The following is a 17,331-nucleotide window of genomic DNA, read 5'->3' as shown; positions in this document are numbered from 1 at the left end:
CGGCAGTGCCGTCGATCCACTGCCGCCGCCCCGCCGCCGCACCACCCCGCCGCAGCAGCAGCCGCAGTCGCAGCCGCAACCGCAGCCGACGCTGCTGCCGCAGGCCCGCAGCTGCAGCCGACGCTACTACCGCAGCCGCAGTCGCAGCCGCAGCCGCAGCCGCAGTCGCAGCGCAGCCGCAGCGCACGCAGCCGACAGCCGCAGCCGCAGCCGCAGCCGCAGTCGCAAGCCGCAGCCGCAGCCAGCAGCCACAGCCGCAGCCGCGCCCGCCGCAGCCGCGGACGGTGCGGACGGCGCGCGCCGGCCAGTCGCTGCTGAAGCCCAGCGTGACAGCCGGCCTGCGACTGAAGGCGCAGAGCCGGCGGCGCGCCCAAGTCGTGGCCTCGGCGCCGGTCAGCCGGCGCGCCTCGCCGCCCGGATCGCGGCCGCAGACGCCGGCGGACTCGGCCGGCGCGGCGGCGCACCCGGCCGGACGGCCGCGCTCTGGAGCCGGGCCGGCCGGCCGGCGAGACGGTCGACGGCGACTCACTGCCGGCGCTGATCGCGTCGCTGCGCCAGCGCGCCACCGACCAGACCGACCCCAAGCTGAAGCGACTGCTCACCAAGAAGGCGCGGGAGGTGCGCGCGGCCCGCTGCGCGCCGAGCAGCCGGCCGCGCGCGACGGCGGCCTGCCGACGGGCGCTGCCGTCGCCACCGCCGCCGTCACCACTGCCGCCGCTGCCATCGCTGCCGCCACCGCCGCCGCCGCCGCCGCCGACACGGCGCCGTCGGTCAGCAGCCCGTGCAGCGAGGACGGAGAGCGTGGGCTCGGGCCGGTCGGCCGTGCAGCCGGAGGCGGTGTCGCAGCTGCGCAGTGAGTACCGGGGCGACGGGGCGGGATGCGCCAGGTGAGAGGGGACCGGCACTGCAGGCCGTCGGGCGGCCCGGGCTGCACGCCGCCACCGCCGCTCCCCGCTGACCGCGGCGCCGCGCTGTTTCAGGTCGCTGCGAGGTGCTGGTGAAGCACGTGCGCCGCTCGTCGCAGTCCGCCGTCCCCGACCCGCTGCCGCCCGTTGTCGAGGTGGGCGACGACGCTGTGATCTGTGGCCGCTATCGATGCGCGCTGGGGTCCGTGGGGACTGAAGGGAGGGAGGGGGTCCGGTGTAGGGTGTGGACTGCGGCATGTGCGAGCTGCCGGTTGTGTGCCGCCCGCGGTGTGGCTGTCGGCCATGACCTGCGTGCTCAAGCCGGACGCAGATTGCGGTGTGCGGCAGGCGCAGTCCGCAGGTCAAACGAAAGGCGGCCCACAACCCCCACCAGCCGCCGTCGACAGTCCACGGTCCACGTCTGGCACGCTCGGAGCTGTCTGCAGCTGTGGAGGTCGTGATCCAATATCAGGTGTCTGTGTCTGGATTTGTTTAAATTGCTAAACCTTTCACTGGCTTAACGTTAGCAACGCACTCCCCAAGGCCAGTGACTGTAGAGGCCGAGCGGCGTTAGCGTCGGTTATACCCGCCGGCGTTGAGCACACGACCTTGCATTGCTAGTCTGGCTCAGAGGCGCGACTGACAATCCCAGGAGGTAGAGACGTGGCGTGCAAAGACCCGCCTGATGACTGGTGTCACCAGCCCTGGTGCCCGATGATGGGTCCTGATGAATCGGGGCACTCGTGGTCCCAGCTGGTGCCGCCAGCCTCCCTCCCAGTGGCCGGCGCCGCGCAGACACAAGCCCCCGGTTAATACCTGTGTTGGCGGTCCGGTGCTTTCCACGCGTGTGCGTGCGTGGGTGCCCCGTGTGCGCGCGTACATGTCACGTGCTTGCGCCCCGCAAAATGACGGAAGTATCGGAAACGGTGACATAAAGGCGCATTGTCGTTCACCCCTCATATGCAGTGCAATTTGATTGCGTTGGCTTTCGCCGTAACCGAAGTGCCACCGTCCCCCTGGAGTGAATGGAAATGCGCGTACGTCGTGCTGATCCAACCATCCATTGTGAAAGTTGTATGTGAATCAGCGACTAAACTGAAACGAAATAATAATGACGCATGCGCCGAAGGCATCCATTGTACAGAGCTCCCATCTGGCGGGCCGCTCGCACGTATTCCGAACATTCGGCGCTTCGCTCGTCCGAACCTCTGGGACGCAGTGACGCCGCGACACAGGACCGAGCGAGTCGAGGCGAAGCGAGGTGGCGGCGCCGCGAAGCGGACCATGGACCGAGCGCGCAGCGGCAGAGCGAGAGCTGGGGCGAGCCGGCCCGATGTCGGCGGCTGCAGCGCGCTTCTTAAGTCAACCGTGTCTGTATGTCGCGTATTGTTCATGTCCAGCTATTGAGCGCGACTGGGCGCCTCGTCTCAACATGGCTCGGTGCTCTGCAGGGGGGCTCTCCGCTGCGCCAGGCGCTCTGGGACCACAGCTACTGCTCGCGCGGCAACTCCGGCGCCTCGTCGCCGGCGCCCGAGGCCGAGCTGGTGTGCAAGGTGCCGAGCTACCTAGAGCAGTGCGCGCCGAACTCGCCACCGGCGCTGCTGCAGAAGGTGCCGCCGTACGTGCAGGGCGTGCCGCCAGCCTCCGCCGCCGGCGGCGCGCCGTTCCGCAAGAAGCTCAGTCTGAGCGAGTACCGGCAGCGACGCAGCGCGCTGAGCAGCCGCGGCGGCTCGCCGACGGTGCCGTCATCGCCGCCGGTGCCGCCGCCGCCGCCACCGCCGCCTCCGCCGGCGCCGCATGACGGGCTGGAGCCGGCCCCGGAGGCGCTGCCGGCCGGGCCGCCGGCGGCGGTGGCTGTTGAGAAGACGGAGCACGTGCGGCCGCGGCACAGCAGCCCGCCCAGGGGCTATCGGCTGGACGCGCTGTCGTCGCGGCGCGAGTCGGACCGGTGAGGAGGCAGCAGCGGAGAGCGGGCACGTGTGGCGGGGTGGGACAGCGAGCACCTGCTGACGCCGCGTGGAGTAAGTGGGGTATATGGTGGATGAACGAATGTGAATAGTGCAGAGCACGGATTTGGGTGAAATTAGTCATGTTGGTAGATTGAACGTATTCGTTCATACTTGCGGGAGTGGGCTGCCATGAATGTGTCATCGTCTGGTTACACGATCTTTATCAAATTATAGACCGTCAGAGATATTTCGCTAACTGCGACCGCCTGGTGGTTTGAAATCACCCCCCCCCCCCCCCGTGCCTTAGACACTGGTCTAACAGCAAATAACGAAACGGTGTTCAATAGACCTGGCGAGTCCCTCTCGGCGTCTGTTGAGCTGACGCACTCACGTGACTGGTGTCATCACGTGACTGGCCCGGCGTGTGACCTGACCTCGCGCGGCGGCAGCTCGCCGTCGCGCCGGTCGCGGCGGACGAACGGCTCCGGACGCAGCACGGCCTCGTCGTCGGGCTCGTCGAGCAGCGCCAGCAGCCGCGACAGCTCGTACAGCCGGTACCGCAGCCCGGACGATCCGATGCGCTACAGTCCCAGCGACTTCGACGGCCCCAGGTCAGATCTCAAGGCCATGGTTCCTTGTGGGTGAGATTGTAGAGCGCCAGACTGTGCTTGGGTCAACAAGACATGGGAGATACGGGATGTGTTCGATAGTGCCCTGTCCAGCTCATCAATGCATCGGCATAGATAGTTTTGTAGATTTCAAAACAGCGAGCCATAGTAATGTTTGCCGTTTGATAACAAGCGTCGTGTTGTCATCACCATGTTGAGTTAGGTGGCGTGGGCTTGGCCGTATCCGCCGCGGCCCAGCGCAGTGCACGTGCCGGTCGGTCGGTGGGGCCCTGTACGGTCCGGTGCGACCCGTTGGTACGGCCGTGCGGCCGTGTGTCCGTTTGGACGCGCACTGGCGTCTGTGCGCCACCATCAGCCGCCTCCGTCCGTGCTGCAGCCGGCAAGAGCAGGCGCCGCGCCCGGGCCGGCGGCGCAGCCTGTCGCGCAGCCGCTCGCCGCCGCGGCGCTCGCGCAGCTGGCGCTCGGACAGCCGGTCCCGGCGCGAGCAACGCGAACAGCGCGAGCGCGAGCGGCGCCGCTGGGACGAGCAGCGGCGCCAGGAGCGCCGCCGCCAGGAGGAGCTGGTCAACCAGCGCGACGCCGTCGACCGCAAGGTGGTGTATGTCAACGGCCTGTCGCCCAGCGTCACGCACGACGAGCTCAGGAAGATGTTCGGCTGCTTCGGCGTCATCACCAAGATCAGGATCAAGGAGAGGTAGGACGCCGGCGGGCGAAATGTGCTACGCCTACTTTACACGTGCACGTGAATATGTCCGGGTACTAGGGTTCAGCGGCATTGCCATGATTTGCATAAGGAGGTAGGGAGGCCACCCCCGCAAATGTGTGGTATTCATGTGCAAAGACTGGCATACAGAATGAACGTCTAGCAAAGAGAAAGACGCCATTTGGATCGGGGGCGTATGCCGAAAATTGCCCAACAGATTGCTGACAAAAATATGCGGTGGGTCTGCCATATTTTCGAAGGGTCTGGCCTACAAAAATTCACTACACGGTTCTGTCACGTGAAAACATAGACTTCCAGTTCCGCAGTGCCCGCTCGCGTGGCGGTACCTGTTCGGGCAGTCGCGGGTGCGTGCCGGTACACTAACCTGGCCTCCGGAGGGCGCTCCGGCCCTCGCTTCTGAGGTCACCTGCGGGCCGGGCGTCGAGCGGAGCTCACCAGCGAACGTGACCTCTCACCCTCGCTCTGGAATGACCTCTGACCCCTGCTCCTGACGTGACGTGCGGGCCGGGCGCCGGGTGGGACTCGCCAGCTGTGAGGACTTTGACTTTCGCTCCCGACGTGACCTGCAAGCCGGGCGCAGGGTGGGACCCGCCAGCTGTCGTGACCTTTGACCTTCGCTCCCGACGTGACCTGGGCGCAGGGTGGAGCTCGCCAGCTGACGTGACCTCTGACCCCAGGGACCCGGCCATCGACCTGTACCGCGAGCAGCGAGACGGCTGCTACGCGTTCATCACGTACGTCTCGCACAGCGCGGCGGTGGCGGCGCAGGCCAACGGCAGCGCGCGCTACCCCCAGCTGGAGGTGAAGTTCGGCGGTCGGCGCGAGTTCTGCCTGGACCAGTACGCCGATCAGGGTACGTAGCTGCCGGCGCGCGCCTCGCGAGACACGGGGGTGGTTGTGTGAGGGGGGGGGGGGGAGGAGAGAGGCCGTGGTTGTTTGTTATGGAACCCTCGATGTGCCGAGTTTGGAGGCTGCTTATTACTCTGACTCATGAATTCGTTTTACTTCATGTAGTGTTCATTGTCTTGTTTCCTCCAAACAAAGGTTAGAGTCGTTTCCAGAACTGCAAAAAGGTCATGCCATTTTTTTCGGACTTCGAAGTCATTCGGTGTTGCTTTATTCCGCACAGTTGTCATGTAACCCACTATCAATGGTGCAGACACTTCCTCACTGCTGTCACTGATGTATTATCTCGCCACAGTTACCACAGTTAACGCTGCAGCATTTTTGCACGTAACTTGGACGTGCGTGCTGTTACGTGCATACGCGTTTCGAATATATATGGCGGTGCGGGTTTGGTAGGTACAGACCAGCCAGAAGTAGCGCTAGACGCGCAGGGGACGGCGTATACTCGTGAAATGTGGTCATTGGTACCTGCGGGGTATAAATGTATTACCGGACTGCACCACACGAACATCCCTTGTGATAGTGGAATGCTGAGGTTTGTTCTCGAATGTTCTCAAGGGGGATTTGCGAATCGGATCTTTGCTGGGCGCAGTTTGCTGCAAAGACAGACTTCACAACCCCAGCAAACCAATCATAGTAGCGGTTGACTTACCATTTGGCAGTATCTAACGAGCCCAACAGGCGTGCGGGACACGAGCCCACACGGTATGCCGGCCGGCCGGTCGGCAGCCTGCGCTGTACCAATCCAGCTACGGTCACGACCTGTTGGCGGACGGCTAACAGAATCTCCGACGGTATTCGCAATGCTGGCCTTGCGTCGCGATGTGGAATTGTTTCGTTCAGTGTCTGGCCGTGGGGTGGACGAGGCCAGGCTGCCGCTGACGCCGCCGCTGCCCTCGCAGACGCCGACCTGAACAACCCGGCCTACTACGGCATGAAGGGCGGCGGGGACAGCGCGCTCGACTTCGACACGCTCCTGCAGATGGAGATGCAGCGGGTGAAGAAGACCGGCCACCCGCACAACACGGTGGCGTGAGCGCGTGCAATGTAGCTAGCCTGGCCGAGCGCGTAGTGTCGTGTGTGACCGCCGGCGGGAGCGGGCGTACAGCGGGCGCCGGCGCCCACCCTGTGATAACGCGAGACCGCTTTTCGATACTGGTTTTACTCGGTTCTGTGATGAGAAGCGGCGGGGCCGAGCTCAGCTCAGCTTAGCTTAGCTTAGCTCAGCTTAGCTTAGCTCAGCTTAGCTCAGCTCAGCTCAGCTCAGCTCAGCTCAGCTCAGCTCAGCTCAGCTCAGCCTTTGTACCACTTTTGACAATGCTGGATGTGACATGACACGCGCGCCGCGTGAGCTCGCTGTGTCGGGCTGCTGGCGGCGGCCTCGTCCGGTGTGGGGTCACTGGACCGTGCGCCGTCCGGCGGGGCCTTTCGCCGGCGCGGAGCGGCGCTGCCCGCCAGCGGCCCGGCCCCGCCGCCGCCGGCGGTAGTCTGCGTGGGTGTAGCGAGCTCAGGTGTGCCAGGTTGGGTGGAGCGGTCTGCAAGCCGCCCGTGCGCTCCTATCGACTGGTGTTTTGTACCAGGAGGGTTATAATACACGTCTGGAACAGGCGAAGTGTTTCTGTGCGCCTGGTGAACATGGCTGTTAAAATAATTAGACTAGAGTTGTGCAGGAGTGGACTGGGGAAGGGAGTGCCATGCTTATTTAGGTGGAAATTTAGCTATTGACAAACGCTCCCAAGTGTACGTGATTCAAACCATCTGTCCAGTCAAATTAATCCTGGGGGGGCATGCTTTCCGCCGGACCGCTTCCGCGCAGTTGTTCCCATAGACCCCGTGCACGTCTCCAAAACCTGGAAATATTTGCTCATTTAGATTCAACTTGGTTTTGCCGGCAGCGTTCAAAGGATTTGCACACTATGTTTCGGAACAGCTTGTGTTGGTAACAAAACATACATCAGACATTGCAATAGCTTATTCGACGGAACTATGTTGCTCAAATTGTTACGATTCAACGACGGTTACATAGCGTGCAATGTGCAATGTGCAACTCAAACACAATGGTGTTGACATTTTGCAGAATAGCGCGCTGCTGTGCGTAATGTGTTGTTCGTGGACGTGCACAGATATGACTCCTTTTTAGCCATTTTCGCCACTCCCTTTCTGTTCCCCCGATTGCATTAGAAGACCCGCGCCCTCGGCAAATCATCGTTTGGCGTGCCGCTTCATTAGTCCCTAATTGAGATAGATGCGAAACAAATGTTTGACGTGTTGCCTGTTATCAGAGGAAGTCATTGGTAGCCGACTAGAAGGCATTACAAGTTTTACAAGGTTTGAGCGTGACTAACAGCCACACTTGAGCTTAACGTTACGCTGTGCAACCTTCACCCCCTACCGCGTATTGCATCTCAATTTAGTTCCATCAAAACGCCCCTCCCTTCTCACGCATACCATAATATCTGAACGGTCTTGAGGCCACAGGTCGAGGAGGTCTTGCACAAGGCTTCGAGTAGGTGAAGCTAAACGGACTATGTATGGCTTCAGCCGCCCGGCCGACCGTGCCATGCACGCTTCTGATCTTTGCTATAAAGATCAAAAGTGTGGATGTGGACGCCACAAATACAATGGTAGTCTCGCCACGAAGGTTTCGGCAACTTTTTCAGAGTGATTAAATACAGGCTGACTTATCGGGCGACGTAGTCCTGTGGCCCTGACTATCACCGCTATGTTACATTTCTGCTTGATTAACTGGGACACGTGAATATCGCAAAAAAATAACACATTGGATTCAAATCATGCCAAAGTCTCGACGACTCGACGACGCCAGGCACCTGCTTATGTTTGCCACCTGAAAATTATTTCAATTGTTATTAAAAACTGTCTTATGCTGATATCCACAGGTCCGCCAGTTCATCAACAAGTTATTTGCCACCCAGTGTGTATAATACTAGCATCGCTTTCACGGCCTACATCTTTGTAAAGCCCCATGTGTGACCAGTCCAAGAGCCGCCAAACGTTTCGTGTGAACGGAACTCGCAAGATCTTGCTCGTGTCTGCCCCGTGGCTCAATAGGTCGGAGCGCCTGCGCCCCCCCCCCCCCCCCTCTACCTTACCCACTCGGGGTGCGTTGGACGGGTCGCTGCGACGCTCGCCATTTGCTCCTGACTGGGATCATCATCACCTTTATCTTCATAACTGTAGGCGGATAACAAAACATGAAAGGGCTTGGTGCGAAGCATATACACGTCATATCTTAGAGGCCGCTGCCAACAGCTTCCAACAGCAGCGACAGCACCACGCACTCGCTCTCTATAGCAAAACACGCCCGCCCCGACACCACGGGCCCAGCACAAAAGTGTAGTTCCAGCAGTGGCCGCCAGGCGGACGCAAGACAATACCCAGCCCGAACCGTATGACCCACGGCCATGGGCAGCGTCCGCTCAGGGTTAGATGATGTCGGAGGGCGCGGTAGTGACGTGCCGAGCATTGTGGCCCCGTTACATTTTCACCACGAAATTCTGCCGATGAACTGAAATTTCACCACGGGAAGCTGGCGTTAGGGCTCACGTAACAGGCCCTGTTTAACGTGAGCCCTCATGAACACCCACCCAATACAAATGTTAGGACTGCGGAGCTTAAAACTACCGCGAAGTGGGCTCACAGAAGATGACGATTGTGTTACTACAGCAATGAACGCGACTAAATCATGGACCTGTTGGAGAATAGAACAAAAATGACGGAAAAATGTTCTAAATGAAACAGAAGTGCATCGCACAGAACGCCAGTGTGTCACGTTTATTCTTGAGAGTATCATTCCACTGTGACTTCCAGACCTCTCGCCCACGATGGTGCATGGTATACGCCGTTGAGGCGGGGGCACGATCATGGGTCGAGAATGTTGTCTGGCGGGCTGTTCCCTTACTTGTTTATTGCAGAGTGGTACTACTTGTGATTAAATCCTTGAGACGCAAAAATCCGACCTTGAAAGGTACGTGCCTATTTCCGTGAAATCCAACCAAGTGAAAATGCCCATCACCCACTATAGCTTAAAAGCAATATATATATATATATATATATATATATATATATATATATATATATATATATACATATATAGCACTTCTTCCTCTTCACATCGACACTCATTTCCAAACATCAATTCTCTGGCACACAGATTGATTTCCAGTGTTTTGTCGAAGGCGTTCGAGGCACCCTTAAGGATGGAAGATCCATGTGAAACCTTTTCCACGGGTTTTAATCTTCAGGGCCCGGGGTATTTTGGCATCCAGTCACAAATCTGGTGCTGGGGCCTCAGCCTGCAGTCGGTCAGAAAACACTGCTACCATTCCAGAACCATGTATTTTCCAATTGGACAGCCAACACTGGATGAGACAGCTTCGTTCAGTCGCGGCGCAGTGGGAACATTTCTTCCTTGATGCCGTCCTTGGTGATCACCTGGATGGCCACGGAGTCGCCGGTGTAGATGTCCCGCTCGCAGGCCGACGTGAACACGTCTTTGATGATGCTCACCGTCTTCGGTATGGTGAGGGCCTCGGGCGTCACGTTCTCCTGGTTCTTGTAGTTGATCTGGTTGTCCAGAAGCGGTTGGATAAGGGCCCCTGCCGAAATAAGCTTTGTGATGCAACCACAAGGGCACACGGCGTATCATCGGACCTGGTGAGTTTAAAGGGAAAGTGATTATCCTGGTCATTCTAATGTAGAAACAAAAAAAATGACACATGACATAAAAACAATTCATGTCCAGTAACAACCCTAAAGATACCTCCGATTGTCTGATGAGTTGGAAATGTGACCTTGTATAAAATAACTGACTCACATGATAAATTAACCCACCAAGTTAAGCCAGATGAGGCATTATGTCAAACAATACAATACCAGAGGAAACTTTAAATTGCCAACTCTACGAGCACATGCAGATTGGCAAGGACTAACACTGGCAACCGCCCTCTTGGCCAGCCCCGGCATCAAAATAATATTGCTTTCAGAATGTGTTCCACTAATCACCAGACATTTCATGAAAATTCAGTTAACTACCTGGAAAGGTTAAGAAATCACTCCATAAACAGAGAGGGTAGAGTAGGATTTCAAGTCCAAGTTAAAAGGACACCTAATGTTCGCAAAATATGAACCCATCTAAAGTATGTAATGAGAGATCATCTGTAAAACCAGTCAGCCACAACCAGGGTCACATATGTGGAAGGTACAAGAGAATTAGTAATATAAACATATTAGTGTGAAGAATCCAGCACTGACCTCCAGATCCTCCAGTGTAACATTTGCCTGGGTCGTGATGCCCAACTGGGTCATAGTGATACACTATGCCCTTTCCATTTTCATCAAGACCAGCAAGCACATTGGACACATAGTACGGGAAAAACCTCTTGTGGTAGAGCATGGTGGACAGCATCTGAGCAACAGCCCCAGTGGACATTGGCTTGTTGTGCTCATGCTTGTACATCTGCATTCTTGCCTCCAGAACCTTAGTCATTGTGAGCACATCACACCAGCAGCCAGTACTTCCCAGAATGGTGCTGTCAGAGAGCTTGAAGGTCTTCTTCTGCTCCCTGGTGTAAATACTGTACCCAGAGCTCAGACGGGTGTCTGATGCCACCACCACAAAGTCATCTCCAGCGATGGCTACTACTGTTCCGCCATTGTCAGCATATGGATAGAAATGGTGCTGTTTTGCTCCACCAGCAGCATCCAAAGCTGCAGGCTGCATTGTCCTTAGAGACATACCTTGCTTGGCTTGGCTGCTTTAAATATCTGGAACAGAATTGGTTAATATGATCATTGTTTACAATCAATGTAACAATGTTTCAGTACCCTAAGCATCCTTGATACCATTATAGATCATAGAAACAATCATATTTTAATGCAATGAAATAAAGGCAAAATTTTGATCCAAACTTTTGCCTTTGTCCTGCAGATCCTAGTCAATGATTGATATCTGACAATGAAAGCAAGTAACTTTGACAACTTGAAGGCACATTTTGCCATTGAGAATCCTCCCAAAACGGACGCTGGTGGCATCTCATTGAAAACAGATTACAAACAATTAATTCAGCACTTAACTGCACACGTAATTTTACCGCCCACTAAATATGGCATTAATGCATGAAAAATAATCAGATTGTAGTGTGTGCATATGTGTATTGAGCTTGATGTGCAATACTGTTAATAAATACAATTTCAAAGAATTAAGGTACAACTGGAACATAAAACTGCAGTGCACTTCAATTTTTGACTAGTCACAAATCCCTAAAAAACTGGTATTTCAAACAAAAAATATGGCTACCATTTCTAAGTTCTTTAGCTTCAAAAGGTGCAAAAAGCACACATTTAATCTTTCCAAAAGCATATCTATCACAACTGCAAGTTTCTAAGTGCAAACATGTTTATCTTGCTAAGACCAGACACATCTGCTTAGCAGTGCATGTTGTCCACTAGATATTGCTTTCTTGGAATTTCAGTAAGTTCTCTGCTGACTTGTGATAGAAGAAATTGGGGCAAACATATTTTACGCAACTGTGTGTTGAGGGAGAGAAGCAGTGCAGCCAACTCAAAATTTAAACCTTATCTACACACACCATTTTTGCAGTAGTGTGACTACCTTTGTATCCACTTTCTTATTCCAGTGGCCTCTCCTACCATGGCCAGCAGTGACCAGCTCCAGCCTATATAAGTGTATATGTTAAGTCAGTGGAGTCAAATCCACCCCAACTTTGGTGTGATAGTAACCACACCAAACTTTGAGCACAAATATTTTGAACTCAATCTTGGCTTAGCCATATGATATCATGGGGGCATTTCAACATTCAACTGTTGAGGCTTTAGGGTGTTGCCTGCTTCTCACCCTGGCAGGAAGGGCAGGCACTGTGGTAAATTAAACAGTGTACCTCTGGCTTCACAGATACATGGTTCAACCACCATAGACTACACTGGCACTCTCTCCATTTAGGCTGTCTGAGATTCACTGATTCAGAGATAGAAAATGGGCACTGTGATATCCATAGCATAAGTGTGTAGAGCATAATACATTGCACAAAGATTCAAATGTGGATTTAGGTATGCCAAACACAGGTGTACCTAACTTTCAAAATGCTTTGTCACTGGAGCATACCTACGTGGCCACCACACGCCCGATTCAAACCTTCCTAACTCATTTACCAAATGACTTTAAGCAACCCTCAGCGCCCTTCATGTTTACCTATTTCACTGCATCGTTATTCTAGGGTCTTACCTGCACCAATGAACCCCAAAATCCAGGAAAACACACTCTCAGAGGGCCTTGCGCACTCACACAACCATCCGGATCGACCATATACCAGTTTCGCCTCTCACATTCTCATTTGTCGACGAGTGACCCGGCGAAAAGCGGGGTATAGAATGGTAGCCCGTATCCCGTATAGCGGAATATGCTGAAAATCTCGAGAAGTCAGAGAATATTCGTTTGCTGTAGCGAGAACGACTCTTAGTGGGCGGCGGCCGGCAAGGGTAGTACGTAGCCGGGACCAGGGCTGGGGCTACCCGGTCACCCGCGAGACGCCGGTCCCATGGGCAACGCAACATGTGGCCGTCCCTACGCACCCAAATTGATGACAATCCTAGTGAAAGAGTGGTGATTTTCTTGCTACGCGCCTGGTAGACAATCGTAATATTATGAAAATGGAATCATCGCGCTCAGCCGTGCCTGGCCTCGGGCACGGCCGCCAGCTCGGTCGGTTCAGCCAACGGGAAACGGCTGTTACCACGAATGTACGACCCTGTAGATGTGTTGTAGTATTGGTAACCGCATTTAGAGGCGACATACGTTTATTATATGTCTCAAAAGGCATTTCCCTCATGCGGTTTCATGGAACGCTGGCAGCCGTTCAGCGTATGGAGCGCATGACATACAGCGTACGGGAATGCGGCAATACAATACTCTCTCAAAGAGTGAGGCCGTGCGTGCGTGATAACAACGCACCTGGACTATCTCACGACATCCAAAAATCGGGCCCGCCTGCTGGCACTTAGTTTTGCCTGATATGACTCCCGCATATATTCATAAATAGTGGGTGGCCCCTGAACGTGATGAGTAAAATACGGTGACGTTATGCACCTACTTGAAGGCTAACTCGGCGGATGGGACCGTCCACATATGAAAGCGCAGCGTCAGGACTATCGCACGACATCGGTGTATCGAGGCTGGAGGCTCATTTATGAAGCTGCCGAAAACTACCGTGCCTGTTTATTACAGGCGGTTGCCTGTTGCAACAGTCCTGGTATGTCTCCCTCCTGACGTGTTATTCAAATTTCCTGGTCCGGAAGTGGTGCACGAACTACGCTTGCGTTTTAAAAATGCTTGAAATACTCAAATTGTCAACAACAATAGGCGACGGCGGCTGGACAAACTATTTAGGTGTCCTGTGATGGGTCAGGACCAGTGCCATCGACACGCATGGTCCTCTTGTCCGACGCCGCTTGTAAGTCTCTATAACGCCATGCTTTTTTGTCCACCACTTACAAAGCGACCGCCTGTTTTCAACGGTGCAGCATGAGGGGTTCACACGGAGCTAATAGGCGCATCGGGGACGATGTTCGCGCATCGTGCGTAATCCGTGAAGGAGCGTGCTACGCGTACGTTTCTGCCCCGCGCTTGCATGCCATATGCATATATGTAAATGCTTCCACATTTTTGGCCCCGCATGCCAAGCGGCAGTCGACATACACTATTATGTGAATGTTACATGTGACGGGGTCACATCAAGCAAACGGACTCCGGCAGGCGGGACCGACGTTTGGGTGTCACGCAATAGCCATGAATCAGTTCTATTCAACACCCGCGGTTCCGCGAACCGAGCTGGATTAATGAACTTTTGGAACGCTGCGGTGACTCGCTCTCCCAGGGCGGACCGACCGCTGGTCTTCACGGGGGAATTTCTTATTTGCATGGGGCTTTGTACGAAAAAAGCCATCTTGAAAATCATTCGGTGCCATTCACAACGCTGCCCTTCGTGGGACCTAAACCCCTCTAGTTTCTAAGCTACACACCCGCGAAGATGGGGACTTTTCGGGGAGAGTATTGCAAGGTCACATTGGCATTCATGACGCCATAATGACATCATTCAAATTCTGCCATTTCGTGAGCCATGCGGTGATCAAGGCCAAGACAGATACAACAATAACATGCTGAGGAGCGCATTTACTTAGTAGAGAAATTGTGTCGTCTAGAGCAATCTTTCTACTTAAAAGTATACCAATGAACACAAATGAGCTTGTTTCATCATATCCAATGCTTGCCTTAATATATTAAAATATGAAACATTCCCTTTAACAATGCATCGTGCGGGATCGATAGCAAACAAAAGCAGGCGCGAGGCCGACGTTTGGGTGTCGTACGAAAGCCGAGGACAAGTGTTATCAAATTATCCCGTCCCATTCTCCGTGCGTCATTGTACGTATGTGCGAAACTCTCTCGTATGTTGTACCCCACGCGTCACGCGTCCGCCCGCAATTAATCAAACGCTGTGAAAGAGGCACGCCAAACAGATGTGGGAACACTCAGCCACTATTTACCGTTATTCTGAGTAAGCTCCGCCTGCCACCCGGTCATACTGAACTAGTGATCCGATGCAAATCGTTCAGAGTTCACCGTGGATCAGTTCGCCACTCTGTTCAGTAAATATTTAATTCAACGCAGCACTTATTAGTGAGGAAAGACAAGTGCAACAGTAGAATGGCAAAGATCATCGCACACGCGCGCATTAAAAAACAGGGAGCACGATCCTCTTAATCGACTTTGGGGCGGTCTTGCGCGTGCCTACCAGCACCTCGCACCCGTGAGTCCAAAAGCCGTGTCTAAAAGGCTCAAAGCTACTGTCAGGACTTCTGCGGTGCCGGGGCACTCACAGCATTAATTCAGCTGATGAGAGAATCACCTGGAGTGTCGTTCCGACAAGGCCGCGGCACAGAGTGCCCCGACCCTCCAAATTCCCAACCTGAGGCCCGCTCGCAGGTGTGGGCGGGGCTACCACCCCACCGGCCGGCATACGCACTATCTCTCCGTGACAGCCGTGGATAGGAGGCCTCGGCCGCGGTGAAAAGGGTGAGCGATAGCGGATCAGACTTCATAACTGGCTGCGCGTGCACGCTCATCCACTTTATGGAGGCAACCCATCGTAGCACCGCTTCACCACGGTCGGCTCTCTATCAGCGGCCACAGAACTGGCATCAACAATATCTATCGTAATTTCTTACCTTAAAGAAATAGGGGCCGGTTGCTAGGCCGTGGTTTGGGTGTTCTGCGACATACCTCCATCAGTGCTAGGAAACGTACGTTGTCCCATTCGCGCAGGTCAATGATATATATATATATATATATATATATATATATATATATATATATATATATATATATATATGCACATAATCGACTTCGGGAGGGAACCCTGCGCGTTTGATGGCACTGTTTTGTAGCCATCCCACGAAACCCAAGTATTGGGCCCTGCCGCCGACGGCTATTCGTGGCAACTCTGGCGGTCGCTCGACTTGTAGTACAATAAATGCTTAGAACCATAGCATAGATTATAGGCATTTAGTGTACACTGAGGGTGGGACCATGACAGCTTGGAAGAACTGCTTCAGGGCCATCGCACGACACTCCAGCATCGAGACTGACGACCGGGGCCCGCGTATTTGAAATCGCGCCCTCACGCTGAATGAATGAAAGTGGCCGGACGTTTGGAACGTGGTGCACAAATTGCTGAAACATTTTAAACATAGGTACAATCGCGAGAAGAATGAAGTACCGCGCGCTGTCAATTTTGAGATCAGCCAAAAATCACGTTTGGGGCCCAAACATCGAGCCCGGACACGGGTGTCCACACGATTACTAAGAGCCCAGGGTGTCCAGAGGGCTCCTGGCTGGTCACAAGGGCCCAAGAGCAGACAGAGGGGTTCTAAGGCAGGCAAATGGCCCCTAAGCGGTGGAATAATCCCATCAGACCCCGTCCGCATCTGTCAGGTCTGATCTGGTATGGTCTTGGCCCGCCCAGTTCCGTCTGGTTTGGTCTGTCCCGTCTGTTCCCGTATCGAGTTGTGACATTCAGTCCAATTTCTTCCGGTCCGGTCCGCCTCCGATAGGCTCCATGTGGTCCCGTTTTTCATACCGGCCAGTCCCGTCTGATCCCGTCCGGTCACACCTGGTTTTGTCTGGTACCGCCTGGTTCAGTCAAATCCCATCTGTTCCTATCCTGTCTAGTTCCATCCTGTCCTGTGCGATCCTGTCCTGGTTCCAGCCCGTTCCGCCTGGTTTGGCCTGGCCCTATCCTATTAGACTCGGTCCAGTCCCGTCTGGTGCTTTCTAATCCCGTGCAGTCACGTCCATTCTCATCCGCATCAATTTGACGCCGTCAGAATGATTCATTCTGTCTCTGTTCAGTTCCGTCTCATCCTGTCTGGTTCGGCACGAGGTGATCTATCATCAGGCCGGCAATGATTTTATAGTTTTGTGACGTCACGGTACTATCAGCTGAAAGTGTTTGTGACCTTTATTTTTGCATGATCAGCTGGACGCACCATCGCAGATCTGTGAATGGTAAGAAGTGGGGCGTGCTGCGGGTTGTAGGTAAAACGCTATTTATTTTAAGTATATGGGATGTAGAGCTAAGTGGAGATACTAGACACATTCAGAAGTGTATTTGCATCTTAAATTGCCGTTATTGTATAAGTTTCAGGGTAGATTTAGTCGGTTTACACCGTTTTAGAAGGTGCCCGTAAAATTGCACGGATTAGAGAATATGAAATTAAAAAAGAGGGGACAAAAACTTGCCATCAGCCTGCTTGAAGCTGTTGCTAAATCCTCTTAAGAAATCATTTCAGACCTTAAGGAGTTTAGGTTGTTTTTGGCCCTTGACCAGACTGCAGAAATGCCTCAACAACCATTTCCGGCAATGGCAGTGCCGTTAAGTAAAATTGCAGTATGTACATCTTAAACCCAGGGCAATACAACACTGCTGAAAGCCAACTGCTTTTGTGTATGGCCAATGCCAATCTTAGCATGGAGAAAGGCAATGGTTAACAAATTATGTTGTTGGAAAGATATCCCACACTAAGGAAACTAAGAAACTGAATGTTTATAATGAAAAATATTTAAAATACTTTGTACAAAAGACAATTCACAAATTTAATGGAATTTGACCTGCCTGAGCAAGGTA

The 17,331-nt window shown here is 54.1% G+C and overlaps 2 protein-coding genes across 2 annotated transcripts; one reads left to right on the top strand and one right to left on the bottom strand.

The window, feature by feature from the left end:
• The first annotated feature begins 3,430 nt into the window (after positions 1-3,430).
• On the top strand, positions 3,431-6,494 carry LOC119090126 (peroxisome proliferator-activated receptor gamma coactivator 1-alpha). Its single transcript, XM_037212921.1, has 4 exons — positions 3,431-3,484; positions 4,038-4,177; positions 4,885-5,060; positions 6,016-6,494. The coding sequence occupies exons 1-4, from the start codon at positions 3,431-3,433 to the stop codon at positions 6,147-6,149; spliced, it is 504 nt and encodes a 167-aa protein (XP_037068816.1). The 3' UTR covers positions 6,150-6,494.
• Positions 6,495-9,450: 2,956 nt separating this feature from the next.
• LOC119089630 (proteasome subunit beta type-1-B) lies at positions 9,451-12,461 on the bottom strand. Its single transcript, XM_037212415.1, has 3 exons — positions 12,375-12,461; positions 10,385-10,897; positions 9,451-9,729 (listed from the first exon to the last, which is right to left on the bottom strand). Exons 2-3 carry the CDS (start codon positions 10,866-10,868, stop codon positions 9,512-9,514), a joined length of 702 nt encoding a protein of 233 aa, XP_037068310.1. The 5' UTR covers positions 10,869-10,897; positions 12,375-12,461; the 3' UTR covers positions 9,451-9,511.
• Positions 12,462-17,331: the final 4,870 nt, after the last annotated feature.

This window comes from Pollicipes pollicipes, unplaced genomic scaffold (genome assembly GCF_011947565.3).
Source record: "Pollicipes pollicipes isolate AB1234 unplaced genomic scaffold, Ppol_2.1 Scaffold_3087;HRSCAF=3621_pilon_pilon_pilon, whole genome shotgun sequence".
Lineage (NCBI taxonomy): Eukaryota > Metazoa > Arthropoda > Thecostraca > Pollicipedomorpha > Pollicipedidae > Pollicipes > Pollicipes pollicipes.
Note: the sequence above shows the minus strand (reverse complement) of the source record. Positions and strands in the feature narration are given on the sequence as shown.

Coding starts and splice junctions, on each gene's coding strand:
- LOC119090126 (XM_037212921.1), top strand. CDS start 3,431: ATGCGCTACAGTCCCAGCGACTTCGACGGCCCCAGGTCAGATCTCAAG. Junction 3,485..4,037: donor GGTCAGATCTCAAGGCCATG/GTTCCTTGTGGG, acceptor CGCCGCCGCCAG/GAGGAGCTGGTCAACCAGCG. Junction 4,178..4,884: donor AAGATCAGGATCAAGGAGAG/GTAGGACGCCGG, acceptor CTCTGACCCCAG/GGACCCGGCCATCGACCTGT.
- LOC119089630 (XM_037212415.1), bottom strand. CDS start 10,868: ATGTCTCTAAGGACAATGCAGCCTGCAGCTTTGGATGCTGCTGGTGGA. Junction 9,730..10,384: donor TTACACTGGAGGATCTGGAG/GTCAGTGCTGGA, acceptor TTATTTCGGCAG/GGGCCCTTATCCAACCGCTT.